The sequence below is a fragment of the Notolepis coatsorum genome (genome assembly GCF_963971535.1).
Source record: "Notolepis coatsorum genome assembly, chromosome: 1".
In the NCBI taxonomy this organism is placed as follows: Eukaryota; Metazoa; Chordata; class Actinopteri; order Aulopiformes; family Paralepididae; genus Notolepis; species Notolepis coatsorum.
Genome location: NC_140165.1, coordinates 107,600,955 through 107,627,184, shown reverse-complemented (window position 1 = coordinate 107,627,184; position 26,230 = coordinate 107,600,955). Strand labels below are relative to the sequence as shown.

Here is a 26,230-nt window from a genome sequence, read left to right as displayed (position 1 = left end):
CCTCGCTCTCCTGAACACGGCGTGACCCATAACTAATCGATCAGAACTAAATCGGCAGAGAAAAAGCCCATTTTAAAGCACCTATTCCGCATGGACATGCGCAGAGTGCCCATGGAGTCTGGACGACGCGAGATGACGCTCAAATGAATGTGGACTGTTCCATCAGAGGGGGGAGCTTCGATGGTCATGTAAGTGGCTACAGACCGCTGCACTTAAATATAAACATTAGTCTACCTGTAGACTCAATGAGGTAATTGTAGATGTCGCCATAAGACGCGTCTGGCCATTTAGTGGGATCATTTCTTCATTATCCTGTTCGGCTGAAAGGACATTGGCCACCGAAGCTCCCCCCTCTGATAGAACAGTCCACATTCATTCGAGCGTCATCTCGCGTCGTCCAGACTCCATGGGCACTCTGCGCATGTCCATGCGGAATAGGTGCTTTAAAATGGGCTTTTTCTCTGCCGATTTAGTTCTGATCGATTAGTTATGGGTCACGCCGTGTTCAGGAGAGCGAGGCGCATAAACGTCTATTCGATCATGTCTCTAGCATCCCCACAGCCGTATCGGCAACCACTTCCATCACGGCTCTCGTCCACATCCATTCAAAAAAAGGCTGGCTGCCACAAAACAGTCACATCTAGAGACCTCAAAACCTACTCTAGCGAGGCCTTCAACCTTGAACTGGAGAGTCTGGACTGGTCAGATGAACTCAATGGTACACTGGTTGACGAAACATGGCTTGGTTTCAAAACCAAATTCTCAGCAATACTAAACGACATGGCCCCCCTAAGAACCACCAGGGTAAAAAATCGCGCTGAGCCGTGGATGCACTCCGAAATACTGGCCGCTATGAAAACCAGAGACAAAAAATGCTCTGAGTTTCGTAAAAGTCAGTCAAAGCTTACTAAAAGCACGAGCAGTGAACTCCAAGCCCACGTGACTGAACTCAAACTAGAAAGAAACAGACTAAGAAACGACGTAAACTCCATGATCAAAACTGCAAAAAAGAATTTCATCAATGACAAAACTGAGGAAAACAAAAACAAACCACGTGAACTTTGGAAATTACTCAATAATCAACTAGGATGCAGTAAAAAACTTAAAACCAGATTCTCAAACATAAACATAAAAACGGACAACACGCTCATCACAGACAAGCTGGATGTAGCCAATTACTTAAACATTTTCTTCACAAACATAGCCACAACACTGGTAAACAAACTACCCTCCCACTCAGGGCTTTATGGGGTAGAACACATAGTAGCTTACTACAAAAACCTAGGGGTCCGCAAGGACGACTTCAAGCTGGAAATGGTAACAACAGATGAGGTACTCAATAAACTGAGCGCCCTCCAACCTAACAAGGCCACTGGCCATGACAACATCCCCTCCAAATTCCTCAGAGACTCAGCAGCCGCCATCACACCAATCATCACACACATAATAAACCTCTCCATAAAACAGGGACACGTCCCCAAGGACTTCAAAATTGCGAGGGTGACCCCTCTGCACAAAAAGGGCAGCAAATTAGACCCAGGCAACTACCGCCCTGTTTCTATTCTCACCTCCATCTCGAAAGTCATGGAAAAAATAGTCTACGAACAGGTCGAAAAGTACCTAGCGGAAAAAAATCTAATCTACGAATTCCAATCTGGCTTCAGAACATCCCACTCCACTGACACATGCCTTCTCTATTTGAATGACCACATCAAACAAGAGGTGGACGCAGGCAAATACTGCGGCATGGTCATGCTGGACCTACAAAAGGCCTTTGACACGGTCAATCACTCCATTCTGATTGACAAGCTAAAAGCAATTGGTTTTGATAGTCTATCAGTGAGCTGGATGCAATCCTACCTTGAGGGGAGGGAACAGATGGTGGAGGTAAACGGTACCCTATCCCCCCCCCTCACAGTGAGCTGTGGTGTTCCACAAGGAAGCATACTAGGACCGCTACTGTTCCTAATTTATGCAAATGACATGTCGTCAGCTTGTGACTGCAACTTGTTCCTGTTTGCGGACGACTCAGCCCTGCTGGTCTCTGACAAGAACAAGTTACAGGTTGAAAAAACCCTCAGCTCGGAACTAGGCAGAATCTGCATATGGCTCGCTGATAACAAACTATCATTACACATGGGCAAAACAGAGTCCATTCTCTTCGGTTCAAATAACAAACTCAGCAAGACCGACGGCTTCTCAGTTACAGTGGGTGACAATATTGTCACAAGGAAAGATGAAATTACCTACCTGGGTTCCATCCTAGAGGCTAATCTCTCCTGTGACAAAATGGCATCCAATGTAATAAAAAAAGTCAACCAACGAACTCGATTCTTGTACCGGATCTCCTCTCTGGTAAACAAGAACACCCTGAAGACTCTGGCAGGAGCACTCATTCAGGGGTACTACGACTATGCTTGCACCTCATGGTACCAAAGCACCTCAAAGGCGCTAAAAACAAAATTACAAACATCTCAAAACAAACTGGTCAGACTACTGCTTGACCTTACTCCTAGAACCCACCTCACCCCTGCCCACTTTGACAACCTAGGATGGCTTAGAGTAGACGACAGAGTACAGCAACTTGCAATGGGCCTGGTCTACAAGATACACTACACGACCAAGGTACCCATGTACATGTCAAAATACTTCCCAAAGGTCAGTGAATACCACGATCACAACACCAGAGGGAGCTCCACAAATCATGTTAAACCCAGATTCGGCTCAAATAAGGGACTAAACACGTTTCGCAATTATGCCACATCAATGTGGAACGCCCTACCCAAAGCTGTAAAGGAATGTGGATCACTACCCACTTTCAAAACCTCTCTCAAGGGACACCTACGGGAGACTGCAATTCAACACTGGCCCCTGTAAATATCCTAACCCAACCCCCTCCAATGTACAGTCATTTACCTAGTATGGTTGTCAATAGTTCAATGTACAATTGTGTTTGTTTGTACAGTGTCTCCTCCCCCCCCCCCTCAATGTACAGTGTTACTTGTTTATACAGTGTGCCCCCCGGCCCCCCCCCCCCCCAACCACCTCCAATGTAAATTACCCAGTATGGTTGTCAATATCCCAATGTACCCAACCCCCCCCCACCCAACCTCCTCCAATGTACAGTTTCTACGTCAAATGTATATACTCCCTTTTCTTGACTCCTTCTGTATCACAAACAGTACTGTATTTGCAAATCTGGTATGTCATAAATGTATAGATGTAGCAGTACTGACTATCTGTATGTCATGTATGTCATATATGTCTATATGAATTGAAAATGGGGGACCCTGATGGAAACAAGACAAACGTCTTTCTCAGGTCTGCATCCCCTTAACAATTGTATGTATTGAGCCGTACTGTATTGTACCCATTCTGCAATCTGTTAAATAAAGTTTTCATTCATTCATTCATTCATTTGACCCCCCCGCAATCTCCTCCCTGATTTCAATGTAACGCGGAAGTGTAGTGGTCTATGAGAGGAGAGAAGAGAGAGCAGAGGAGATAAGAGAGGAGAGAGAGCAGAGGAGAGAGAGAGGAGAGATGAGAGAGAGCAGAGGAGAGAGGAGAGAGGGGAGAGAGAGGAGAGAGAGGGAGGGAGAGATGAGAGAGGAGATATGAGAGAGAGGAGAGAGAGCAGAGGAGAGATAAGAGAGGAGAGAGAGGAGAGAAGAGAGAGAGCAGAGATAAGAGATAAGAGAGGAGAGAGAGGGGAGAGGAGAGAGCAAAGGAGAGGAGAGAGAGAGCAGAGGAGAGATAAGAGAGGAGAGAAAGGAGAGAGAGAGGAGAGAGGAGTCAAACGAAGTCAACAGCATCCAGCTGACACCATTATCTAGATAATATGACAACGTTAGCTAGCGGCTAACGCCAACGTTATATTATTATTATTATTTATTAGAGGATTTACGGTATGACCAGATGGCATTTCGGACCGTGAAACACTTTTATTGTATTGCATGGTAGAAGTTCTACCACTCAATAGTAAAGACATGTCTAACATAATAGTTTGTTTGAACAACTTACTTAGTGGAAAAGCCTGCTGTTGTGCCTAAAGTGTTCACGCTGCCTGGCCACCACCTTATTACACCTGGAGGCTGCAGCGCTGTGCGGACTGCGGAGTGTGCGCCGCGGCTCCACTCTGTCTGCTGGGGGGTGGGAGGCACTGGATCAAACCATATGGGGCAGGGGGGTGTCGCAATCTTTGGAAACTTAAAAACTTGCTATTAAGCGTCATTGCATATTATTAATTTGATTGAAATTACGTAGTTATGGTTAGATAAGATTTATATATTGGGGGGGGATATATCATATTTTTCATATGATCAAAAAGTGAGGGAGCAAAGGGACACGTTTGCTCCCCCAAGTTCAATACTGGTGGAGCACCTGCTTCGACTGCTCTATTATGTAGGAGTCTATGGAAGCGGATACAGGATAGCATTCTACTGAACGCACAGAGAAAATAGGCATCTTATCTTCTTGTCTGACTGAGATGGTAAGCGCATTCCCCTTAAAACATTGAGTGCCAGGCCCATTTGACCATATATGGGCTAGAGTGCCAGCACTGAAGTCAATGGGAGGTCGTGGAAATTTGCGAAGGCTTAAACTATATCTTAAATTATGGCTATGGGTCTAAAACACCCTTGCTTATCAATGACTTGCTTGCAGTCAACATGTACGAAACGGATTGTTTTTTCATTGGTACATTTCCGTTTTATACCGTTTTGAATAAGAGTATCGTTTTGGAGAGTTCTAGTCATTCCAGAGAAATTCCGCGATAAAACACAAAACACGTAATTTTTCGGCTGATTTATGAATCGTTTTCAAATAAACGCTAGATTATCGATAGTATATGTGTACTTATGCACGATAGAGAAGCGGGCTGAAAAATCTATTATCCATGACCTGGTCAGCGCTAACGTCACACACAGACACACTGCGATGGCTGAGAAAAAAACATCCGATTAACCCAATACTGGTAAAATAGAGTCCTTACCTCACATCAGATGTTCTGCAAAAGGATTAATCCAATTCCTGATCGCCATTCCAAATATTGATCGCGTTTATTGATCCGACGTTATAGTCCAAAACACATAATCGAAAGCTGCTCCCAGCCTCCCCAGTGAATGTGGTAACAGATACTGCTTGCCAGAGAAGGGAAAACCCCGGACCGGACTTTTTTTTCTGATGCACATGCCCACCCAATCCAATGATGTGCATTACCACCCGGGAGACGATAGGCGGCGGTATTTGCCCTTTTCGAGCTCAGACCCATTCTCAATGATAACTTAGACAAGAAAACTCGTCATTGGCACTCAATGCATGGCAAGTTAGCACGGATCTCGTCGTTGGCACTCAGTGTTAATATTGCAGTGTTCCTTTAAAATATGAATTTTAACAAAACTGCCCACTGCATAAAAATATATAAAATAAGTATCATATTTAACCTGTGTGTGTGTGGGGGGGGGGGTAACCAGATAAAGGACAATAGAAGACCCATACAAAACACTTGCCTTTAACAACTTTATTCGTCTTTTTTTTAAACCATTTTTTCTTTGTATTTAAATTCATACTTTTTGTGTCTTCTGGACCTCTTTTTTTTATATCCACTTTTGTCATTAACTCAAAACAAAATCACCAAAAATGATTTCATGTTGTACAATCCACCTGGCGGACATTCCTTATTGGCTTAACCAGGGTGCCACTCAACAGCTGTGGTCCAAGTTACCGCCCCTACAAACCATAGAAAGGAAGTTCCCTCTTAAACCAGAATCTGGAATCGAGAATTGTATATGGTCTCCGTCCCGCCGTCTTTTTAAAAGTGCACATCTGTCGCACTGTGCAAAAACTGCACGGAGAACAGAAGTACTTTATTTATTTTTTTACCAAACGGATTACTTTCTTAAAATCCATGGGTAAGGAAAACGGCACACGCGCGAAACGGTACCAACACTTAAGCGAGGAAGGCGGAGAATGACCCGAGGTGCGTAAAGATGGCATTTACTTGGGATTTGATGGTCATTCATTCTTCCAGACCGTCCCACAGTACAGTACCCAGTCCTCCCGGCGGGCGTCATTTCACGAAAAGCAGGATTTACGTAGTTCGCCGGCTACGCTTTCCGATAACATCATAGAATAACATCCGATATTCTGTTCATAAATATAACAATTATCAATATGTATGACCGACTGAATCACAATCCTGAACCTTGATGTTCAAATTTCATTTTAAGATTCAAACCCCAAACAACAAGGTATAGTTTTCTTTTCTCAGAGTGATCTCGCTAACGTGATAATCCTGCTTTGGGAAATGCCGCCCTCAGAACTGGAGCATGAGTAGTTATAATGTCAGGAAGTATAAGTTCAGACGTTCTGTACTATGGGATATGTATGACAATGGGGTATGGTTTTATTTGTTTACGCACCTTGGAACCAAATATGTTAATCTCATAGAGATTCCTTTGTTAGCTCATGATTATTGTATGTAGATAAACGTAATATGATATAACTATTTTTTCCCCACAATAACATGATCTTTGTCCTGTTTGTTTACATTGAAAACAAAGATGACCTTGGAGGGGGGGGGGGTGTCGAGATGCTCTCAGGAAAACCCACCCATGAACCGAGATCATTGGTTAGAAAAGGTGAACTTCCTCAATCAATCTACTTCCTCAGAGACAGGACTGTGAGGAGGAACAAGGAAGAGAGACAATGTTGTGGAGAGTCGGGGGGTTAAGGTTGTTTTGTACCCCTAAATCCATAACCCGACGTTGACAATATTGTCTCCTTCCTTGATACAGGACTGAATGGACACCACAGGCTACGGCAACCCAGTAGACACAAAATACCTCGTCCTCAAAGAAAAAAACTAAAGGGGGGGAAAAACGCAAAAAAAGACAGACAAAGAAAAAAAAAACCTAAGCAATAAACGGGAGGAGAGGATGCTTCTGAGAAAACCTGAATCTGATGTGGACACTGATCTGGTACAAAACAAAACCTGATTTGGGACTTAAACAGTCCTTCTAGCAGTTTAAAATTAAGGTGGAACAGGTTTCCAAACCAAACACGCCCTTCTTGCACACGTTGCCTGAACTACAAACTGAACCGGGGCGATAAGTTGTCGAGAAAGGAGTACATTTAAAAAAACATTTAAGTCAAGAGAAATAATATATTTAGTTGCAATTCCTTTGATTTAAATTTAAGTCCCTATTCACTGTATTAAAAAGGAGAAAGATGGTGCAATTTGATCAAATTAAATTTTATTATTATTATAAATAAAATTACACCAGCCTATTCCTCTTAAGTACATACAACCTCCCACTAGAAAAACATATTCCCACTTTTTTCCTCCACTAAGCTTTAGGCTGTGATATTTCTATTGAGTTGTAATGAACACAGCCTAACAATTCAGTGTCCTCCGATGACATCACATTAAAACCCATTAATTAACTCTTTAGACTTCGTTTCAACAGTGTCGTTTTTTTGGGGGGTGCCCCTTTAAAAACCACAGCATCAACCCGTTTCTAGACACAATATGACCCCGACATGGTGCGATAAGATTTTATACACATCCGAGAAACTCAGCCTTAATCTTAATACCTTACTGTTCTTACTGGAAAAGATTAAAAACAACAACAGGGCTTTCCTCATTACTCAATAATAATCTTATACCCAAGTTGCCACCGGACCAGTTCCATTCAGATCTAAAAGCCAGACGAGTGCATGGGAGGGATCATGTGTACTTTTTCGGTTTGGAATCAAGTCCGACCATAAATAAGGACCTGCATAATGTTCGATGCAGAGGGAAAAAACAAGTTGTAATCTTTTGTTTTCTCTTTTTTTTCTCTCTCTCCACGTCTTTACAGAGAGACTGATTAGGACTTCATTATCAGCAAATGATAGCGGGTCTAACTGAGAGGAGTAGGACAAAGGACTTTTTACAGAGCAATGACGACTACACACAAACGGTCCCCCCCGAAAAAAAGAAAATTATACCTCGGCAACCATTGCGGTAGAATTCCTCGGATTATCAATTCTATTCTCTCTTTTTTTCCAATATTTTATATTTGGTAGCACTCTGTAATTTTACAAACGGTGCTATACAAATAAAAAGTTACCTGCATGGGTTCGTATTGTTTTTTCCCCAGACACATTTCCTTGCTAGCTGCCTGTGTTTCAAGGGGGACTGGTTATGTGATAACTCTGTATAGTTCATGATGGTGGTTTATCTGAAATGCAAATGTAGCGCTAGCCCCCCCCCACCCCCACCCCGACAGAACGCTGTAGGTATTACACCTCCCCGTCCCCCACCCGGATCCCCCACGTCCCTTAGTTTACAAGAAACAAAATCAGAAAATAAAAAGATTAAAGAACCAAAAAGAGAAAAGAAAAAAACAAAAAGAAATCCCCCCACCCCCAAACTGGGCCCGCCAGCACGCCATTGGCTTAATGTGTGTGTGTGTGCGTGCGTGTGTGTATTTGTAAATGTGTGCGGTCGAGGCCGCAAGAGTCTCTGAGAGCAAGTGAGGGCTGGTGTGTGTTTGTGTGTGTGTGTGTAAGTGAGTGTGTGTGTGTGGAGGTCCCATAGGGGTGAGGGGGACTCCTAGTATTTCTTTCCCGGGACAAACTCCTTCGCTTCAGGGTTCAAGATGCTCTTCCTCTGGAGATGGGATGGAGAGAGGGAGGGAGGGGATAGTGGGATGGAAAGGGAGGGAGGGGAGACAAAGAGAGAAGAAAGTGAGAACTAGTTCCACGTGAACTTGACTTTGTGAACTTCAGCTAGTTATTGTGGGTTTGATGAGGTCTATAGGCACAGAGCATACAGACCAATTCAACCCTTGCACTGAAGAACCATACAAGTCAGTTTCAAAATTGTTCGAACCGCCCACGTATTTACAGTCGTAAAGTTAATTGAAATCACTTGGTGTGAATGCGATATATCAGAAGAAATGACTCAAAAACTCTACTGTCTTTAGCTACGAGTGAACACAACACTAACTTACCATCTTTAGATAAAGTGATAAACCTCTACTGTCTTTACCTACGAGTGAACACAACACTAACTTACCATCTTTAGATAATAAAGTGCTCAACCTCTACTGTCTTTACCTACGAGTGAACACAACACTAACTTACCATCTTTAGATAATAAAGTGCTCAACCTCGACTGTCTTTACCTACGAGTGAACACAACACTAACTTACCATCTTTAGATAATAAAGTGCTCAACCTCGACTGTCTTTACCTACGAGTGAACACAACACTAACTTACCATCTTTAGATAATAAAGTGCTCAACCTCGACTGTCTTTACCTACGAGTGAACACAACACTAACTTACCATCTTTAGATAATAGTGATAAACCTCTACTGTCTTTACCTACGAGTGAACACAACACTAACTTACCATCTTTAGATAATAAAGTGATAAACCTCGACTGTCTTTACCTACGAGTGAACACAACACTAACTTACCATCTTTAGATAATAAAGTGATCAACCTCTACTGTCTTTACCTACGAGTGAACACAACACTAACTTACCATCTTTAGATAATAAAGTGATCAACCTCTACTGTCTTTACCTACGAGTGAACACAACACTAACTTACCATCTTTAGATAATAAAGTTTGAAATCGTTGTTCCTCTGAAAACTTAAAATGGAAAGACTTAATATGGTTCTTCGTCTGAGGTGCTCAGTCCCAGGAATAACAGTCGCTTCCAATAGAGGGAAGGCTCAGAACAGAAAATGCAACTCCTACTAGTGTTTTAGTTTATTATTGCAGTTCAGACATGCATCTAAAATTAGTTAACATTACTCATTGCAACCGTGGGACACATACCAGCCTCAGAGAGAGCGCGTTAGTAAGTCCAGAGGGACCCAGGAACAGTCTCAGAAGCAATGGGGTTTTTCCATAGACATATTTTCAAATTATATATTTATTTATGTTAGCGTGAAATGCAAACTATTTGAATCCCAAGGTGATTATACTGTAGTAATATGTATGTAGTAATAATTTATATATATAAAACAAATATTTTAAATAATAATCATTTAAATGTTGGCGGGTCCAAAATGTATGTTGATGTTTACATGTTGGAGGCATATATCCCCTCCAGTGTTTCCCCTAGGATTTTTTTCATGGGGGGGTGGTAGGCCCCCCAAAACGACTAGTGTTGTCGCGGGGTGCGCTTGTCACGGATACGTGGTCAACAGTGTCGTCATAGACACGCGCGGTAAGGCGGTTGTTAGTATCGGTGCATTTCTCTACACTGAGCTGAAATGAAACGATTGCACATAAATTAGGTAAATAAATATTAACAATATTTATTTACAACACATAAATTAACTTATTTACAATTTTACATACAGTAATGACAACACACATATGAACTATTTACAATACAGGGACAGTGTTTCCCACAGGATTTTATGAGACTGTGGTGGGTGAACCTTGGACCCTCTAGGGCTCCCCCGGAACTTTTTTTGTTGTATATTTTAAAGTTAAATGCATCAATCTGGTGCACTTTGAGAGCAAAATAAAAAGGCCAGATCTATGATGAACTTTGTGCTCAAAACACAAAATCGACTAGATTGCAGTGCTTCCCAATCCTCTCCTTGAAGCACCTCAGCCGTTCCATGTATTTGTTAAATTCCACCACCAGCACACCTGATTCAACTTAACTAGCCCTTTATTAGTTGAATCAGGTGTGCTGGTGGTGGAATTTAACAAATACATGGAACGGCTGGGGTGCCTCGAGGAGAGGTTTGGGAACCACTGGACTAGAGCAGACATTTGAGCCATCAAAGAAATGAAGCAACATGTGTTGAACTGGTTTATTTTTTAGAAAATATAAAAATATACTGGATTACTATTACGACTACTACCACTGCCAATACTACTGATACATCCCTATTGGCAATGTATCAGTCTAGGTAATTAATGGGAAACACTGAGGGAGGCACATACAACACTCAAGTTGTTCGGATATTCTGAGTGCACAGTACACTGGACGCTCTGACCAAAGAGTCAGTTTATCAGAGCGGAGTAGATTTTCAGAGTGAATTTATTAACTCACCTTAACTAGGGCCCTATGAAATCCGTTTTTATCTTTTCCTGTTTTCGGATATGAATTTTCCTGTTTTCGGATTTCTCTGATTTAATATTTGTTCCTTTGGATTTAACAAAAAAAAATACAAAATTATGTTTTTAACTAACTTTAATAATAGTACATCTGCAAACAGTGCCAGTGTAGTTCAATGTTCAGTGCCAGTTAGGTTATGAGGTTTATTTTTTTCAATTAAGTTCAGTTCAATGCAGTTATATTTCATATATAGCTTACGTATCCCTTTAATCATATTCCATCATGAAAACTTTTCACCACGTGGACGCACCTGCCCACTCCCATATCCGCTCCTATATAAGCGGGGTCATGGCCATACTATCAGCTCCTTCCCTACTTTCACCACCGAAGTCCGTGTAAAGCAGCGCTGTTCAAGTTTAGTGCTAAAGTAGTTAGTTAGTTATAGGAGCTGTGTTGGCATTGTCTTTTGTTTCTCCCTCTCACTAATTTACGGGAGAAAGAAAGGATAATGTCGTCACCACCGGAGAGTCTAGACGAGGATGATGATCTATTCTGACCTCCACCGGCGCTTCGCATTTGGGGCGAGCGTCACTGAGCAGTTCCCCCGCCGGTGTTGTGCTCCGGCTATGCAGCTGGATACTATGCCGCGAGAGGCGGTCGGCTGCGAGAGAGCCGACGGTCTCTCTAGGGCGGGTGGTGTTTTGCGACGCGAGCCTCAGGTGTGTCAGTTGTGCGGGGGCAGCTGCGCAGCTTGCGTCCCCGCACAACAGCCGGCTCCAAGCAAGAATCCCTTCGTTGCCTCTCCATAGCGGTATGGAGGGGATTCTTGTTTGATGCCCCACGATAACAGTGCTCGTCCTCAGAGAGTTCGTAGCTTTGTTTTCCTGGGAGCCCCGATTTCGAGTCTAGGGTTCGAGTCCCGGGTCTCTGAAGAGGGATGCCCTCTGCCACCGCGCTGGACGATGCCCCGCCTTTCAAGACGAAAGCTCCCGGTGCGGAGGATGCGAGCTTGGTGTTTCGTTAAAAGAATATCCCCGAGCTCAAGATGGCAGCAGCCCGCATAAAACGGAGCTTTGCTGCTGGTAACACCGTTCTCCGAGAGGGACGGGTGTTGCCTCTCCTTTTTTCTTTGGGATAAAGTAGAGGCAGTCGGCTGTCTGAAGTGATCAGGCCTGCATCGCTATTCCTCACGTTATATAGCTTCAGTAGTAGCCGTTAGCTAACAGTGTTAGCCGGCAGCTGGCCGTTGGTCGGAGCCGACGGTGGGCCTGTGAAGAGGCTAGCTGTTAACTTGGTGCTAACAGTCAGCCTGGAGTTAGCTGTTAGCTTGTGCTAACCGTTGGCGTTAGCCGTGGGGAGGTAGCGGGCCCTGACTCGGCGTCATCTCTGGCAGAAGATGTCATCGGCCTGTACCATGACCGGCCGCAGGATGTGGGCGAAGCGCCGGAGCGAGGCTCCAGTCGTCGCCACTTCTGGCCCCGCCAGCTAGAGGCCTAGTCAACATGGTGGACCATTTGTTGCGGCCATTCATCCTGCGTCCGAGGGTCAGGTAGGACATTACACTATGCCCCACTCTTCCTTCCTCCCACCCCCGAATGTTTTTGGTTAATATTAATAACAATGTTTTTGTTTAACAAAACGTGTGTTTACTTCACTGCATTTTGGGGGATACGACGTGTGCTTATGTGAACTCACAGCTACAAATGCTGGGGTTGCGATTCTTGCTTGGAGTGTTTGTGCAGTTTTCTTTGAAAATTGTGTTGGTCGCTATTGTGTATAGCTTAGAGCAGGGGTGGCCAACCCACGGCTCGCGAGCCTCATGTGGCTCTTTGCCAGCAATAATATCTGGCCCTTCAGAATATATAAAAAAAAAATATATATATATTAAAAAAAATAAAGATTTTTTTTTTATTATATATCAGACCAACTAGGCTAGGCTATGTTAGCTATAATGTCCAAATACAGAAACTACCACCACCTAAAGAATTCTTATTATACTTTGTTTTATCCATGTTGAGAGTGAATAACAGGTAGGCAGTGAGGTGCAATGTAGCGCTTGCTCAACATGAAAAAAGTCGGTGGACAGCGCCTGGTGCTGAAATAACAAACAAGCAGTGTGGTGTGAAATTAAAACACCAGTTCAGTAAGTCATTCAAACTTTATCTTTACTAGTGTTGTCAAAAATATCGAAGTATCGATACATATCGATACTGAATATTTAAAACGGCTTCGATACTCATTTCCTGAAGTACCGATACTTTCTGCAGTATCGGTACCAGCTGGCGAGTGTTCTACCGCAAGTTGTTGACACGCTGTTCAGAGCACTCTTGCCCCTCCGGCTGCTCCAGCCCTCCCCCTCACAGAGCAGTCTTCTGTTGGTAAACAAAACATTTTAGCTGAAGAAGATGGTAAATGCAGAGCCTCCGCAACTTGTGCTTGTGGATAAAGAAAACAGCAGAAGTGCTGTTTGGAGGTACTTCGGGTTTGAAGTAAACCACGAAGGACAAGCTAATGATGCCCCAATGCTATTTGCAAGCGGTGTTAGAGCAGTGCCAACGCGGATCTCCATAAAGAAATGAGAGGTTCGTGACAGCTGCTCTTTCAACGTCACTGAAGCATTAAACCATTAACTCTAGTTTAATACATGATACGTTGTCTACTGATGGCGCATAATATCAACAGCTGATTCGTTGTAACGTTACAGCTTTCAGCTAACGTTAGCTACTGCTAGCAGTTAGCTCCGTTAGCTTAGCTGCCCATTTATAAATACTGCATGGAAACAGAGTAACGTTAACGTTTAAACGTTATGTCGAGGTCATACAATACTACAGTCGACATAAGGTTAACGTTACGCCGTTTCCATCAAGTGTTTAAATAGCAGCAATCTTGTTGAAAATGTAACGTTACTAAAATGCTCCGAGCATAGCCAGCCAGCCCCCCCCCCTCTCTCTCTCTTTAAATAAAAATCGAAACTGTTACTAACTGTAATACAAACAGTTCAGTTTGTCAGGTACATGCAACACAGATTACAGTGTTTACATCTGTCTGCTTGAGAAAATACCATGTTCTGCATTTGCAATAAAAATGATTGAAGTGAGATGAACAGTTATTTTTAAATGTGTGATCTAAAGATAAATAAAGGGTTTTAAAAGTGTTATATTTATCTTCTCTTATAGTACCAGAGATAAGCTAAATTTGTTTAAAAAAAAAAATTATAATAAAAAAATAATATATATATATATATTTTTTTTTTATATCGAAATAATATCAAAGTATCGATACTTTTCAAGGTATCGTATCGAAGTCGAAATTCCAGTATCGTGACAACACTAATCTTTACTAATATATATATATGACTGTGACAGCACCACACATGTGAACAGTAACAATGCAATTAAACTGAAGTCAAATCAGAGCAAAAAAAGCTGAATCTGCTTCAAGAAGATGCGCTACATTAGGTATATAAGGAATTACAATGAGACATTTATTAACTAAATAAAACATACAATTAGGCTTTTAACCCTCTAAAGCCGGGCGCAACACTAGACATGTTTTGTAAAACATTGAATATCTTTGGATTTGTTTGTGATAAAGACTTGCTTTATTGTATCGGAATCGATTGTCATCTAAAAATGTTGTGCATCTCTCAGAGAATGAGCGGATGTAAAGCATAGAATCTTGAAATATCCACTTTTTCAGGGGGTCCTAGACCCCGGGATGTGACCTGGGGCTGGGACCTCCTCCGCGGCCGGCTGCTACGGCCTTGCCATGTTTTTTAAATTTTTTAGACCCCGCGATGTTGGGAGCTGTGACGGGATTTTTTGCTTCACGTCCGTTCCCCGGTGGCGTGTGGGATGCGCGTCCAAGTGGTCGCGGGCCCTTCTAAACAAAGGTAAGTCCCACGGTCTGCTCACCCTGTGCGTTTGAGGCGCTAAACCCTGGGGAAGGAGCCGATAGTATGGCCATGACCCCGCTTATATAGGAGCGGATGTGGGAGTGGTCAGGCAGGTGGGCAGGTGTGTATACTTGGTGAAAAGTTTTCATGATAGAATATGATTAAAGGGATACTTCCAATAGAGCAGAGCGCTCGCTATTACTCATATAACTAGGGTTATAGGATAACCTTCGTTCAACTGCCAGTGCAGTGCAATAACTAAATAATAAATAAATAGTTAAATTATAATTTGTTTAAAAGAAAAAGAAAAAAAACTGTAAAATGTAATTTATTTCAAAGAGATGTCCTTTAAAGGTTCATGCTTCTCCCCATCTCTGGCTGACATCACCATTGTGATACATGATGGTTAGGCCTTTGTGTTTTCCTCAGTGAGGGATTCTCTTTTGTCAGTCAGCAGCGTTTTGTACTTGCTGAAGCTTCTTTCTGTATAATAATTTTTTAAGTTTAAATATCAACATTATCTGGCCATCCTCAGTAAATACTATCAAACTTTCCAAAGACCAGAGTTGGGACGGGCACGCACACACACAAAGGGAGAATGGCTTATATGAGCTATCCAGTTCATATATCAACTTATATCAACTATCCAGTTCGTTTTTATAGTGTAACGTTACTTGAAGGAGAGAGAGCGAGAGACTGAGACTTGTTACACGCGACGCTAGTCAGTCTCTGAATGGATTTGGTAGTTTTTTTCTGCGTCTCCGTAGACTGTGCCGCACCACCGCTTTAAAGTCTTAGTGAAGATTGATTTATATGAAAACCGATTTATGTATAATTTAGCTAGCTCGCCAACGCTACTGTGATTAAAGCAAACTTTAATAATAAAAAAAGTTATAATTTTTTTTTAATAATTATTTTTTGATTACAATTTTTTCAGGGGGGGCGGGGCGCCCCCGCCAAGGCAATGGTAGGGGAAACACTGCCCCCCCCTACTTCCCATTGCCCCAAGTGGAATGCACCTAATTGCATAAATGACATGCTGGTGCTCTAGTGTGACATGTAGTGGCTGAATGTTGTCAATAGCACCTTTAACATTTGAAACTTAAATCGCTGCATCGTGGGACATTCTATTTATTTATTTTTAAATGCATCTGCGTCAAAACCCTGTTCAACAGAGAAGGTCTGCCCCCCCCCTGGAGTTTCCTAATGCGCTCTCATGACAACCTCCCAGAAAAGGGACACCAAGCATGCAGACGCATCTCACCGCCACTTCCTCCATGTTGCCATGGTGATCGTTGACAGACAGGCCGTTGAGCTGCTGCTGCAGTTGTCCCACCCCCTGGTTGTTGAGGTCCCGTGACGGGATGAACCACTCCTGGTCCTCCTCTTCCAACATCTCCTGGAAACAACGCTCCAAGAACTCCTGTTCCAACAGCTCCTCTTCAACCTGAGAGAAGAGAGATGGATACATGCATTATGAAAAGACATGTAGGGTTGGGCGATTATTCAATATCGTTTATCGTATCATATTGGGATGAAATTAGGATATCATTGTGCATAATTCTGTGATCTACATAATGATAAATAACGACCACGTATTACCTCAAACTTTTCCTCATTCCTACCCTGTACCAAAGAGCACCTTATTTTTTTGTTAAAACTATTAGTTTCAAGAAGCTCCCCTGTTCCATGCTCTTTTATTCTTGATAATGTTCACGGTTATTGCCTATTAGGCCACAATTGTGTAGAATAGTGTAGCGAGTCTGGCCAGAGCAACAGTCTTATGTCACTAAATAGTGAACAATGTAAATACCTATAAAGTCCAAAGCACACGGCGGGCGGGCGACGTCGCCTGGCGATGCGATCGTCTGTCGCTCAACGACAATCGCTTGGCACCCCACACCAGATCCGACCGCTCAGGTATAATAAGCTATGTGTCGCTCTGTTTAGCTGGGGCAGGGCTCTACGCTAACCTTTTTCACTAGGGGCACAGGTGCTCCTAAATGAAAAAATTTAGGAGCACACAAAGAAATTTAGGAGCACCCAAAAATATTTAGGAGCACAGTGAAAATATTTCAAGTAACAGAGTTTATTTTTATTTTTTTTAAATAAATGTATATTTGTACTGTGCGTGCATGTGTGTAAATTAGCTCTTGCTACAACCCTGCATGTTTACATTTTGTATTTTGCACTTGATGTTCATTAACATGTGCTGTCCCTATCAAATAAACTATCAAATCAAACTACTGCTACAAAAGGTTCAGTCACTTAACTTTAGCCCCTTTTATGCATACAATGCTTATGTTTTGGCTGTGTTGCTCTTCTAGAAAAATAATCCTTTCAGGGTTGCCTATTGAAATACTGTACACTTTCCTACTGTACACTTTCCTGATTAATTGAAAATGGGGGACCCTGATGTAAACAAGACGAAAGTCTTTCTCTGGTCTGCATCCCCTTAACAATTGTGTGTATTGAGCTGTACTGTATTGTACCCATTCTGCAATCTGTTAATAAAGTTTTCAATCAATCACACCTCCAGTACAGAAACATTGTTTGAGTTTGCGTGTCAGGTAGACCATTGATTGACAGTCGAGTCTGCCAATTACATCACATCGCTTGCACTCCGGCGCTGCAGCTGGACCCATTGCCCACCTCTGCTGTTGATAACGCTAGCCAAGTTATTATACACACAGATACACAGTGGGCCAGTGACTTTGGTGTAGGGGTGTAACAATGCATCGATCCTAAGGGGGAAATTCAACTGCATCGATTTGAAAATGTTAGAATAGATTATCGCAATTTTAATGTGTACACGTTATGTTATTGTCATGTCCGTTACAGCCAACACACCGACATACGCTACTGCATCAACGTTATGATTAACAAAGCAAGGCATTCGTTTTGTTGCATTAACGTTATATTACTATTGCTATCGATAAATCTAGGTGTTCTAAAATCTATTGCTATTGGTAAGAGAGAGACTATAATAAGTTGGTGTCTCGGAAAACGAGAGCCCTGATCGCGGAGTTTCAGGAAGTAAACAAGCAAAACGAGAGCTTCCGAATCTTGGTCATTTGCTTTATTTCCCATGAAACCAGTCACTTCACTCTACTGTGATTGGACCGTTGGCTTGAGTGCAATGTGGGACTTGTAGTTTTTTAACGATCTCGCAGCGGAGGAAAAAAAAGACGAGAGAGGCTATAATCTGTATTCGCACAGCGTGCGCGTAATTGATTTTTACGGTTCGCATACAAATATTTTTAGGGGCATATGCGAGCAATTTGGTCGCACTGTAGAGCCCTGTGGGGGCGTCGTTTCGCCCCGGGAGATATGAGAGGACGGACCGGTTGTCGTGAAGCGAGCATATTAGCAGGTAGCCGTGTTGTGCTTGTGCATTACGAGGGAAGTATAACTTAATAACCTGTAAAACCCATATTGAGCTGGAATTAAACCACCATATACGAATACAACCTCTCCTCATTCTTCCTGACATTACTGCATGACTGATCGCTACAATACGCTCACTACCACCGATTGGACAAGTAATGTTATGCACCTGCTGAAAGAGAATGTTTTTTCACGGAAGACGCAAACTGTTTTGTTCTCAACCATCATTTTCTTTGGACAATAAACCTTACAAACTACATCAGCTGCAGCCTGGACATTAAACTCTGTCAACATCCACAACTTATTTTGTTACCAGAGTATAAAAACATCTAGTAGGTGCATTGTCGCGCATTGTCAATTTATTAGTTAATTACAAACGGCCACTATAGCTTCTCCAACTAACGTTATTTATTTAAATTGTTCCCGTTAATAATAATTAACATGAGTAGCATGGTAATAATACGTAGGTTATTGATCAATGAATGTATTGATAAATTAATGGTGTACAAATGATACACCAGTAGAACTTCTGTACCACTTCTACTGTAGAAGTCATGTTATCTCCTCATTGTCCTTGCTGTGTCGCCTGCCGTCGGCAAAAATCGCCCACCATGTGCGTTGGACTCAAGTGTAACCCTGCGTGGCTTAGACAGTGTTGTACAAAAACACAAGCGCGTTTGTGCATAGATCACTTGATTTGAGCATTGATCAACTTCCAATACGAGTGCATTTCCTGGTTGATAAGATGATGATGCTGCTGTTGCGTCGTGACGATTCTCTCTGACCAACCAGTGGTCTGCAGTGTCTTGGTCTGGCCTCGGCTTGCTTGGAATTGCGACGGAGGCAATACTAAAAATAATTACCAGGTACTTTCCACAACTTTTTCCCAATGGAACCCAAACGAGGCGAGTCGAGTTGAGCCGGCAAACGGAGGGAAAAGGACCTTAACCTTTTCACTACCACAACACTACCAAATGGTTAACCCTTCCACTGCGACAATACAGAAGGTTAACCCTTTCACTACCACACTACCAAATGGTTAACCCTTCCACTGCGACAATACAGAAGGTTAACCCTTTCACTACCACAACACTACCAAATGGTTAACCCTTCCACTGCGACAATACAGAAGGTTAACCTTTTCACTACCACAACACTACCAAATGGTTAACCCTTCCACTGCGACAATACAGAAGGTTAACCCTTTCACTACCACAACACTACCTAATGGTTAACCCTTCCACTGCGACAATACAGAAGGTTAACCTTTTCACTACCACAACACTACCAAATGGTTAACCCTTCCACTGCGACAATACAGAAGGTTAACCCTTTCACTACCACAACACTACCAAATGGTTAACCCTTCCACTGCGACAATACAGAAGGTTAACCTTTTCACTGCCACACTACCAAATGGTTAACCCTTCCACTGCGACAATACATAAGGTTAACCTTTTCACTACCACACTACCAAATGGTTAACCCTTCCACTGCGACAATACAGAAGGTTAACCTTTTCACTACCACACTACCAAATGGTTGACCCTTCCACTGCGACAATACAGAAGGTTAACCTTTTCACTGCCACACTACCAAATGGTTAACCCTTCCACTGCGACAATACAGAAGGTTAACCTTTTCACTACCACACTACCAAATGGTTAACCCTTCCACTGAGACAATACAGAAGGTTAACCTTTTCACTGCCACACTACCAAATGGTTAACCCTTCCACTGCGACAATACAGAAGGTTAACCTTTTCACTACCACACCACCAAATGGTTAACCCTTCCACTGCGACAATACAGAAGGTTAACCTTTTCACTACCAAATGGTTAACCCTGCCACTGCGACAATACAGAAGGTTAACCTTTTCACTACCACTACCAAATGGTTAACCCTGCCACTGCGACAATACAGAAGGTTAACCTTTTCACTACCACAACACTACCAAATGGTTAACCCTTTCACTGCGAAAATACAGAAGGTTAACCCTTTCACTGCCACACAACAAAGGGTTAACCCTTTCACTACCACACTACAGAAGGTTAACCTTTCACTACCACACTACAGACGGTTACAGTCTGTAGTGTGGTAGTGAAAGGTTAACCTTCTGTAGTGTGGTAGTGAAAGGGTTAAGGGCCCACTTTTCTTAGAAAAACAAACAACAAAACGTGGAAGGTTCATGGAAACGGTGCAACTTGGAACTCCTGTTTGAACAACTGCTTCTCTTGGCGGAGATGGGAAGATGGATGGGGACAATAATATGTAAACATGTAGAACATTTCTTGGATACAGCACTCTAAAAGCGGAGAAGAGAGACGTACTGGAGAGAGAGGCGGTATGTAGGGATGTTAAAAGTGCAAAAGGGAAGGATGAAGAGATGAGAGAACAAAGGGATGTTATGTAAATAAATATGTTGATAGCTTCCTGGAGACGGACTGAGGAGGCCAGATGACTCGTCCTTCACCTGACGAACACGGAGAGATTTATTATTCTGTCATTTTAATCTCCAGTAGTGGTTCCATAAGCAGACGCCGTTAGTCCTGGGGTCATAGAAGAAGCCAGGATAATACAAAATATACATCATCCGCCGTGATCTGTGATCAAGCCAAGCTTCTTTTTGGGGGAAAACATGGGGGAGTAAATAAACAAAATACTATAAACAAACTGTAGGATAAATCAAACGGATATAAATCATGCTGAATACTATCAAGTCCCAGAAATAGTCATGACTCATAACCTTAGTTTTAAGTGAGATTTATAAGTGCAATATTAAATGACCAGGTAGGGAAATGTAGAAATACCATAAAGAAAAGGAGCCTGAAAACAGACCAAAACCTAACTTTACGCAATAGCGCAAGTTAACGTCTCAATGGTGGCCAGTGTTGGAAAGTACTTAACTGACATACTAACAAAACAAAAGTTTGAAACAACGCGTCCTGCCGACGAGTTTGTATACAGGCCAGATACAATAGCTATCGAAACATGCACGGCTGCGAAAAAAGCCAAAGTAAGCCTGATGTATAGCCTACATTTCCCATAAATACTACGGTTGACCAAAGAAATTATAGTACAATTGATACTGGACTGAAACCAAGCTATATCACCATCAGAGAATACTAAAAGCCTATATTGTTCAGTAAATGCAATGGATCAAATGGTAAATGGCTGCTTTTTTTTATATAGCGCTTTTATCCAAAGCGCTTTACAATTTGTTCCTCACATCTTACCCATTCACTCACACATTCACACACCGATGGCGGAGGCAACCATGCAAGGTGCCACCCTGCTCATCGTGAGCAATTAGGGGTCAAGTGTCTTGCTCAAGGACACATCGACACGCTGCCCGGGAGGAGCAGGAATCGAACTGGGAACCTCCGGATTGCCAGACGACTGCTCTACCCCGCGAGCCACTGTCGCCACCTGACCAGAATTTGGTATAATAGACCTTTTCAAACTTCAAAAAAGCCCAAGTGTATTTCCTGTTGTAATGTTTGCTAATATCGATAGCTGTTCCCTAGCAACACAATTCCACTGAGGAAAAAGTTCTACAGGCAGAAAAAGAGGGGGAGGGGTTGGAGGATGGAGGTGTATTTGCTCAAGTCAATATAAAGAGAGCGAGAGCAACCAAAGTCCAAATATTCCCTTTCCACTTGGAGGACCCAATATTGAAGTACTTTATCATGTCAGAGCCTTGCTGTTTCAGCAAAGCAAACGCATATATATTGTTATGACAATAAGGCCCCATCAGCAAGCTGAGGGTCATGATGACTCGTCAGATCCAACGCCTGAGAGAACAATGGACTGGTATAGTTATTTACTGTATACTTCATATACAAAATCAATGGTAACCATGTTAGGATATTAATGACTTTAATACTCATTTGCTCAGAATTTGCAGATAGACTGTCTCGTCTACTTAATAAACTGGTAAAGTTATATACTGTATACAAAATGATGCTGCAGAGGTTCTTTTGATAACCATGTTAGGACATTAATGACATTTAATACTAATTTGCTCAGAATTTGCAGATAGACCGTCTTGTCTACCGTGTATATTTCCCAGGGGTGGACATCATGACACAAAATGTATCCATTTCTGCGTCCCATACGTTATTTGTGCTGGTTTGACACCAGGGGAACAATGTTGTCCAGCCCAGTATACTTACTGCAGAGGAACAACATTCCCTTTGAGGATCAATTAAATATATCTATTTAACAGTGAACATTTGCGATGTTGTCCATTAGGGATAGGATTTGGCAACTGGGACAAACCAATCTAGATAACATAGTCTATAAAAAGGAACTGGTTTCATACTCAAGGAGTATGATTTTAGTCTGATTTTAGGGAATAACCCGATAGATCTTTTTCAGCCGATCGCGATGCAGTGAGGGCCGGGATTACGCAGCACATAAACCGAGCTACTGGCCTGTCAGGAGGAGGTTTAGTAGCCAAGACCCGCCCCTTGGAGGAGTCTCTCACACTACACCATTTTCTCTGGGTTTTCTGAGTTGCTCAGATTAAAAAAATGGAGAAAAAAATACTATATACTTTTGGCTCGTTATTGGCCAATTTACCAAACAAGTTTATCTCAACATGTTGCTTATGTATCATAGGCTGCTAGAGAGAGAGGAGCGCAGGAGAGGTGAGAGGAGCACAGAAGAGGGGGAGGGGTGAGAGGAGAACACAGGAGAGGGGGAGAGAGGGGAGCACAGGAGAGGGAGAGAGAGGGTGAGGAGAGCACAGGAGAGGGGGAGAGAGGAGCAGGTGAGGAGAGCACGGGAGAGGGAGAGGAGGATTTGAGAGGAGAGCACAGGAGAGGGAGAGGGAAGGGGAGAGAGGAGAGCACGGGAGAGGGGAGAATTTGAGAAGAAAGCACAGGAAAGAGGGAGGGAAGGGGAGAGGAGGAGAGCACAGGAGGGAGAGTAGGGATGCACCGATATGAAAATTTGCCACCGATACCGATTGTTCAACTAACACAATCGGCCGATACCGATTCCGATATTTGTGGCAACAATTTCTTTTTAAATATTTTTTTTTTGTCATTTTTTTTTTTTTTTTTTTTTTTTTAATGAAACTACTGTATATTTGTGTTACAAATTGTGCTCACCGATATGAACATAGGCCTCTTTACTTACTTAAAAAAGGAAACATCAAGAAATAGCACTATCTCTCTCCCAGTATGTTCTGCAGGGCTGCAGCTAGATACTAGTTCTCCCAGCATGGTCTACCTGCTGGGCTGCAGCTAGATACTATTGTCTCAACCAATGACATTTTGATTGACAGTCGATTCTGCCAATTACGTCACACACCGCTTGCACCCGCCTCTGCTGTTACCACCAATCGGCAAGCGCGTATAAATTTTTTACTTCGGCTTTTGTCCGCCATTGATTTTGAGTTGACGAGAGCTTGCGGCGCGGCTGACGTTTAGCTTTTAGCTCCGCAGGATGACTTAAATGAGGCATACTGATTTTACTGCAACTAATGTTATAATAAAACAAAGCCTTTCTATACATGTGTCTGATTGAAAACGTTATTAACAGATTGCAGAATGGGTAAAACTCAGGGCTCTGTGAGAAACGGAAGGAACTGAGCTAGTATGAATGCTTGCTACGTTCGGGTAAATAATATGCTGATGTTATTGAACGTGTAACACTAACTATATAACGTTAATGCCACAAAATGAATGCCTTGTTAATCATAAGTAGTAACTTTGATGCAGTAGCTTGTGTGTGTGTGTGTGTGGGGGGGGCGGCGTTGTGCAGGTAGGTTGCGAGTGAACTTTTTTTTGTCTTGACGCTACACAAATTGATGGATATTTATCGGGTACTGCCATCGGCACATTTGAGCTTATCGGCCGATAGGCCGATTGCAGTCAACAAGGCACTTATCGGCCGATACCAATACCCGACCGATACATGAATGAATGAATGAATGACCTTTATTTATATAGCACCCTTCACAGCACGAATGCACAGGGTGCTTTACACTACAGGTTAATATAAAAACACAATAAAAACAAAATCAGAAATAAATGACAATAGACAAACAGCAGTTAAAAACAGTGAAACCAGATAGAAAAAGTAGAATAAAAGAATTTGGATAAAATCATGAGTCACTAATTAAAACAACACTATAGAACAGTGAGGACAAGAAAAAGGCGCCTATGTGTGATCAAAAGCCTGCCTGAACAAATGTGTTTTTAGTTGTTTTTTTAAAAGAGTTCTCAGAGGGGGCAGTTCGCAGGTCCAGGGGGAGAGCGTTCCAGAGCCTTGGTGCTGTCACCTCGAAGGCTCGATCACCCCTTGTTTTTAGCCTGGTCCTGGGGATCACTAGGAGGTGCTGATCGGCAGATCTGAGTGAGCGGGTGTTGGTGTAGGGATGGATGAGTTCCGTGATGTAGATAGGGGCCTGACTGTGAAGTGCTCTGAAAGTGAAAGTGAGGACTTTGAAGTGAATTCTATAGTGTACCGGGAGCCAGTGCAGGGATACCAAAATGGGAGTGATGTGACATGATTTTTTTGACCTTGTGAGTAGCCTGGCTGCAGCATTTTGGACCATTTGTAGTTTATCTGTGGATGATTTGGTGAGACAGGTGAAAAGTGAGTTGCAGTAGTCAAGCCTAGAGGAAATAAAAGCATGCACTGATAGTTCTAGTTCAGAGTGAGATATGATGGTGCATCGGTACATCGGTGCACCCCTAAGGGAGAGTGAAGGTAAGGAGAGCACAGGAGGGAGAGTGAAGGAGGGAGAAAAAGATGAAGGAAGATGCTGGGTGGAGGAAGAGGATGATGAGACCAGAGGGAACAAATATAACAATAACAGACTCCACATGCCAGATGAAACAAACTAGTCAGAAGGATCTTGTGTTTTTTAAGCTCGATTGTCTATGATCATCATCTAAAGTGCTTTTAGACATTTTATCATTGATCTGATGCTTGAGTGTGTGTAGAGTTCTTATGCTTTGATGGTACTTGTTTTAATGGATTTTGTTTTGATGTCTTTTGAACCTGCATCACTGTGATGTCTTTTTGTTGTGCTGCGATGTATTTTTTTTTACTTAAAATTTCTTTTTATTTTTACTTTGGAGGAGAGTGTGGGATGAGGACGAAGATGGAAGAGTGGAGGAGAGTGAAGTCAAGAACAGGGAGGAGACGGCAAAAGGAGGGAGGAAGAGGATGAAGGTTAAGAGAAAAACAGGTAGAGGACGAGGAAGACGGTGAGAAATAGAGGAAGAGAAAAGGGTGAAGAGGGGAGGAAGAAAAGACGATAGAAAAGACACAAGAGGTAGGCGACTGGGTGGCATAGCGGAGATTGTGCTCGTCACCAATGGAAGAGGCTGCGGTCTCGACTCCCGGAGTCAGCATTGCCTGCGGCTTGGGCCAGTCGTCATACTATCTCAATTGGCAGAGGTAGCGGGTGGAAAGTACCGGAGGGGACACGTGATGCAAGGCTTCTATCCTCACTACAGCCGACCAGTGGGAGGCATAGTCTAGCAACGTTCAAGATAGGGGAGGGGAGAATTGAAGGGAAAAATAATTGGCGATACGAAATTGGGATGGGAGAACATTTTTAAATAAGGAGAAAAAGTAAAAAAAGAAAAAAAAGACACAATATGAAGACGGGAACATGAGAGCAGCTGATATGCAGTCGTTAGACCCCGCCTCCGACGGGCCTCCTCTTGATAAGACTGTGTTGCGTTTGATCTGTGGCTCACAGGGTTCACTCATGCTGTGGTTTCATCACGCATTAGCTATAACCAGTACATTTGAGAAAAGCTGTAGACGCAAGCGAGTGTGTGTGTGTGTACAAACTATAAATTGTATATCAGGATCCAAAACGAGTTCTTATGTACATAT

General features: G+C 42.7%; 1 protein-coding gene across 2 annotated transcripts in view; it reads right to left on the bottom strand.

Annotated features, from left to right (window-relative positions):
* Nucleotides 1–8,313: 8,313 nt before the first annotated feature.
* The window catches only part of paip2b (poly(A) binding protein interacting protein 2B), a 124,416-nt gene continuing 106,499 nt past the window's right edge, over nt 8,314–26,230 (bottom strand). For both annotated transcript variants that reach the window (XM_084315994.1, XM_084315993.1), the window contains exons 3-4: nt 16,241–16,423; nt 8,314–8,656 (exon numbers count right to left, since the gene is read on the bottom strand). In XM_084315994.1, coding sequence (XP_084172120.1) covers nt 8,600–8,656; nt 16,241–16,423 — 240 coding nt within the window. In that variant the 3' untranslated portion in view covers nt 8,314–8,599. The remainder of the gene's footprint in view (nt 8,657–16,240; nt 16,424–26,230) is intronic.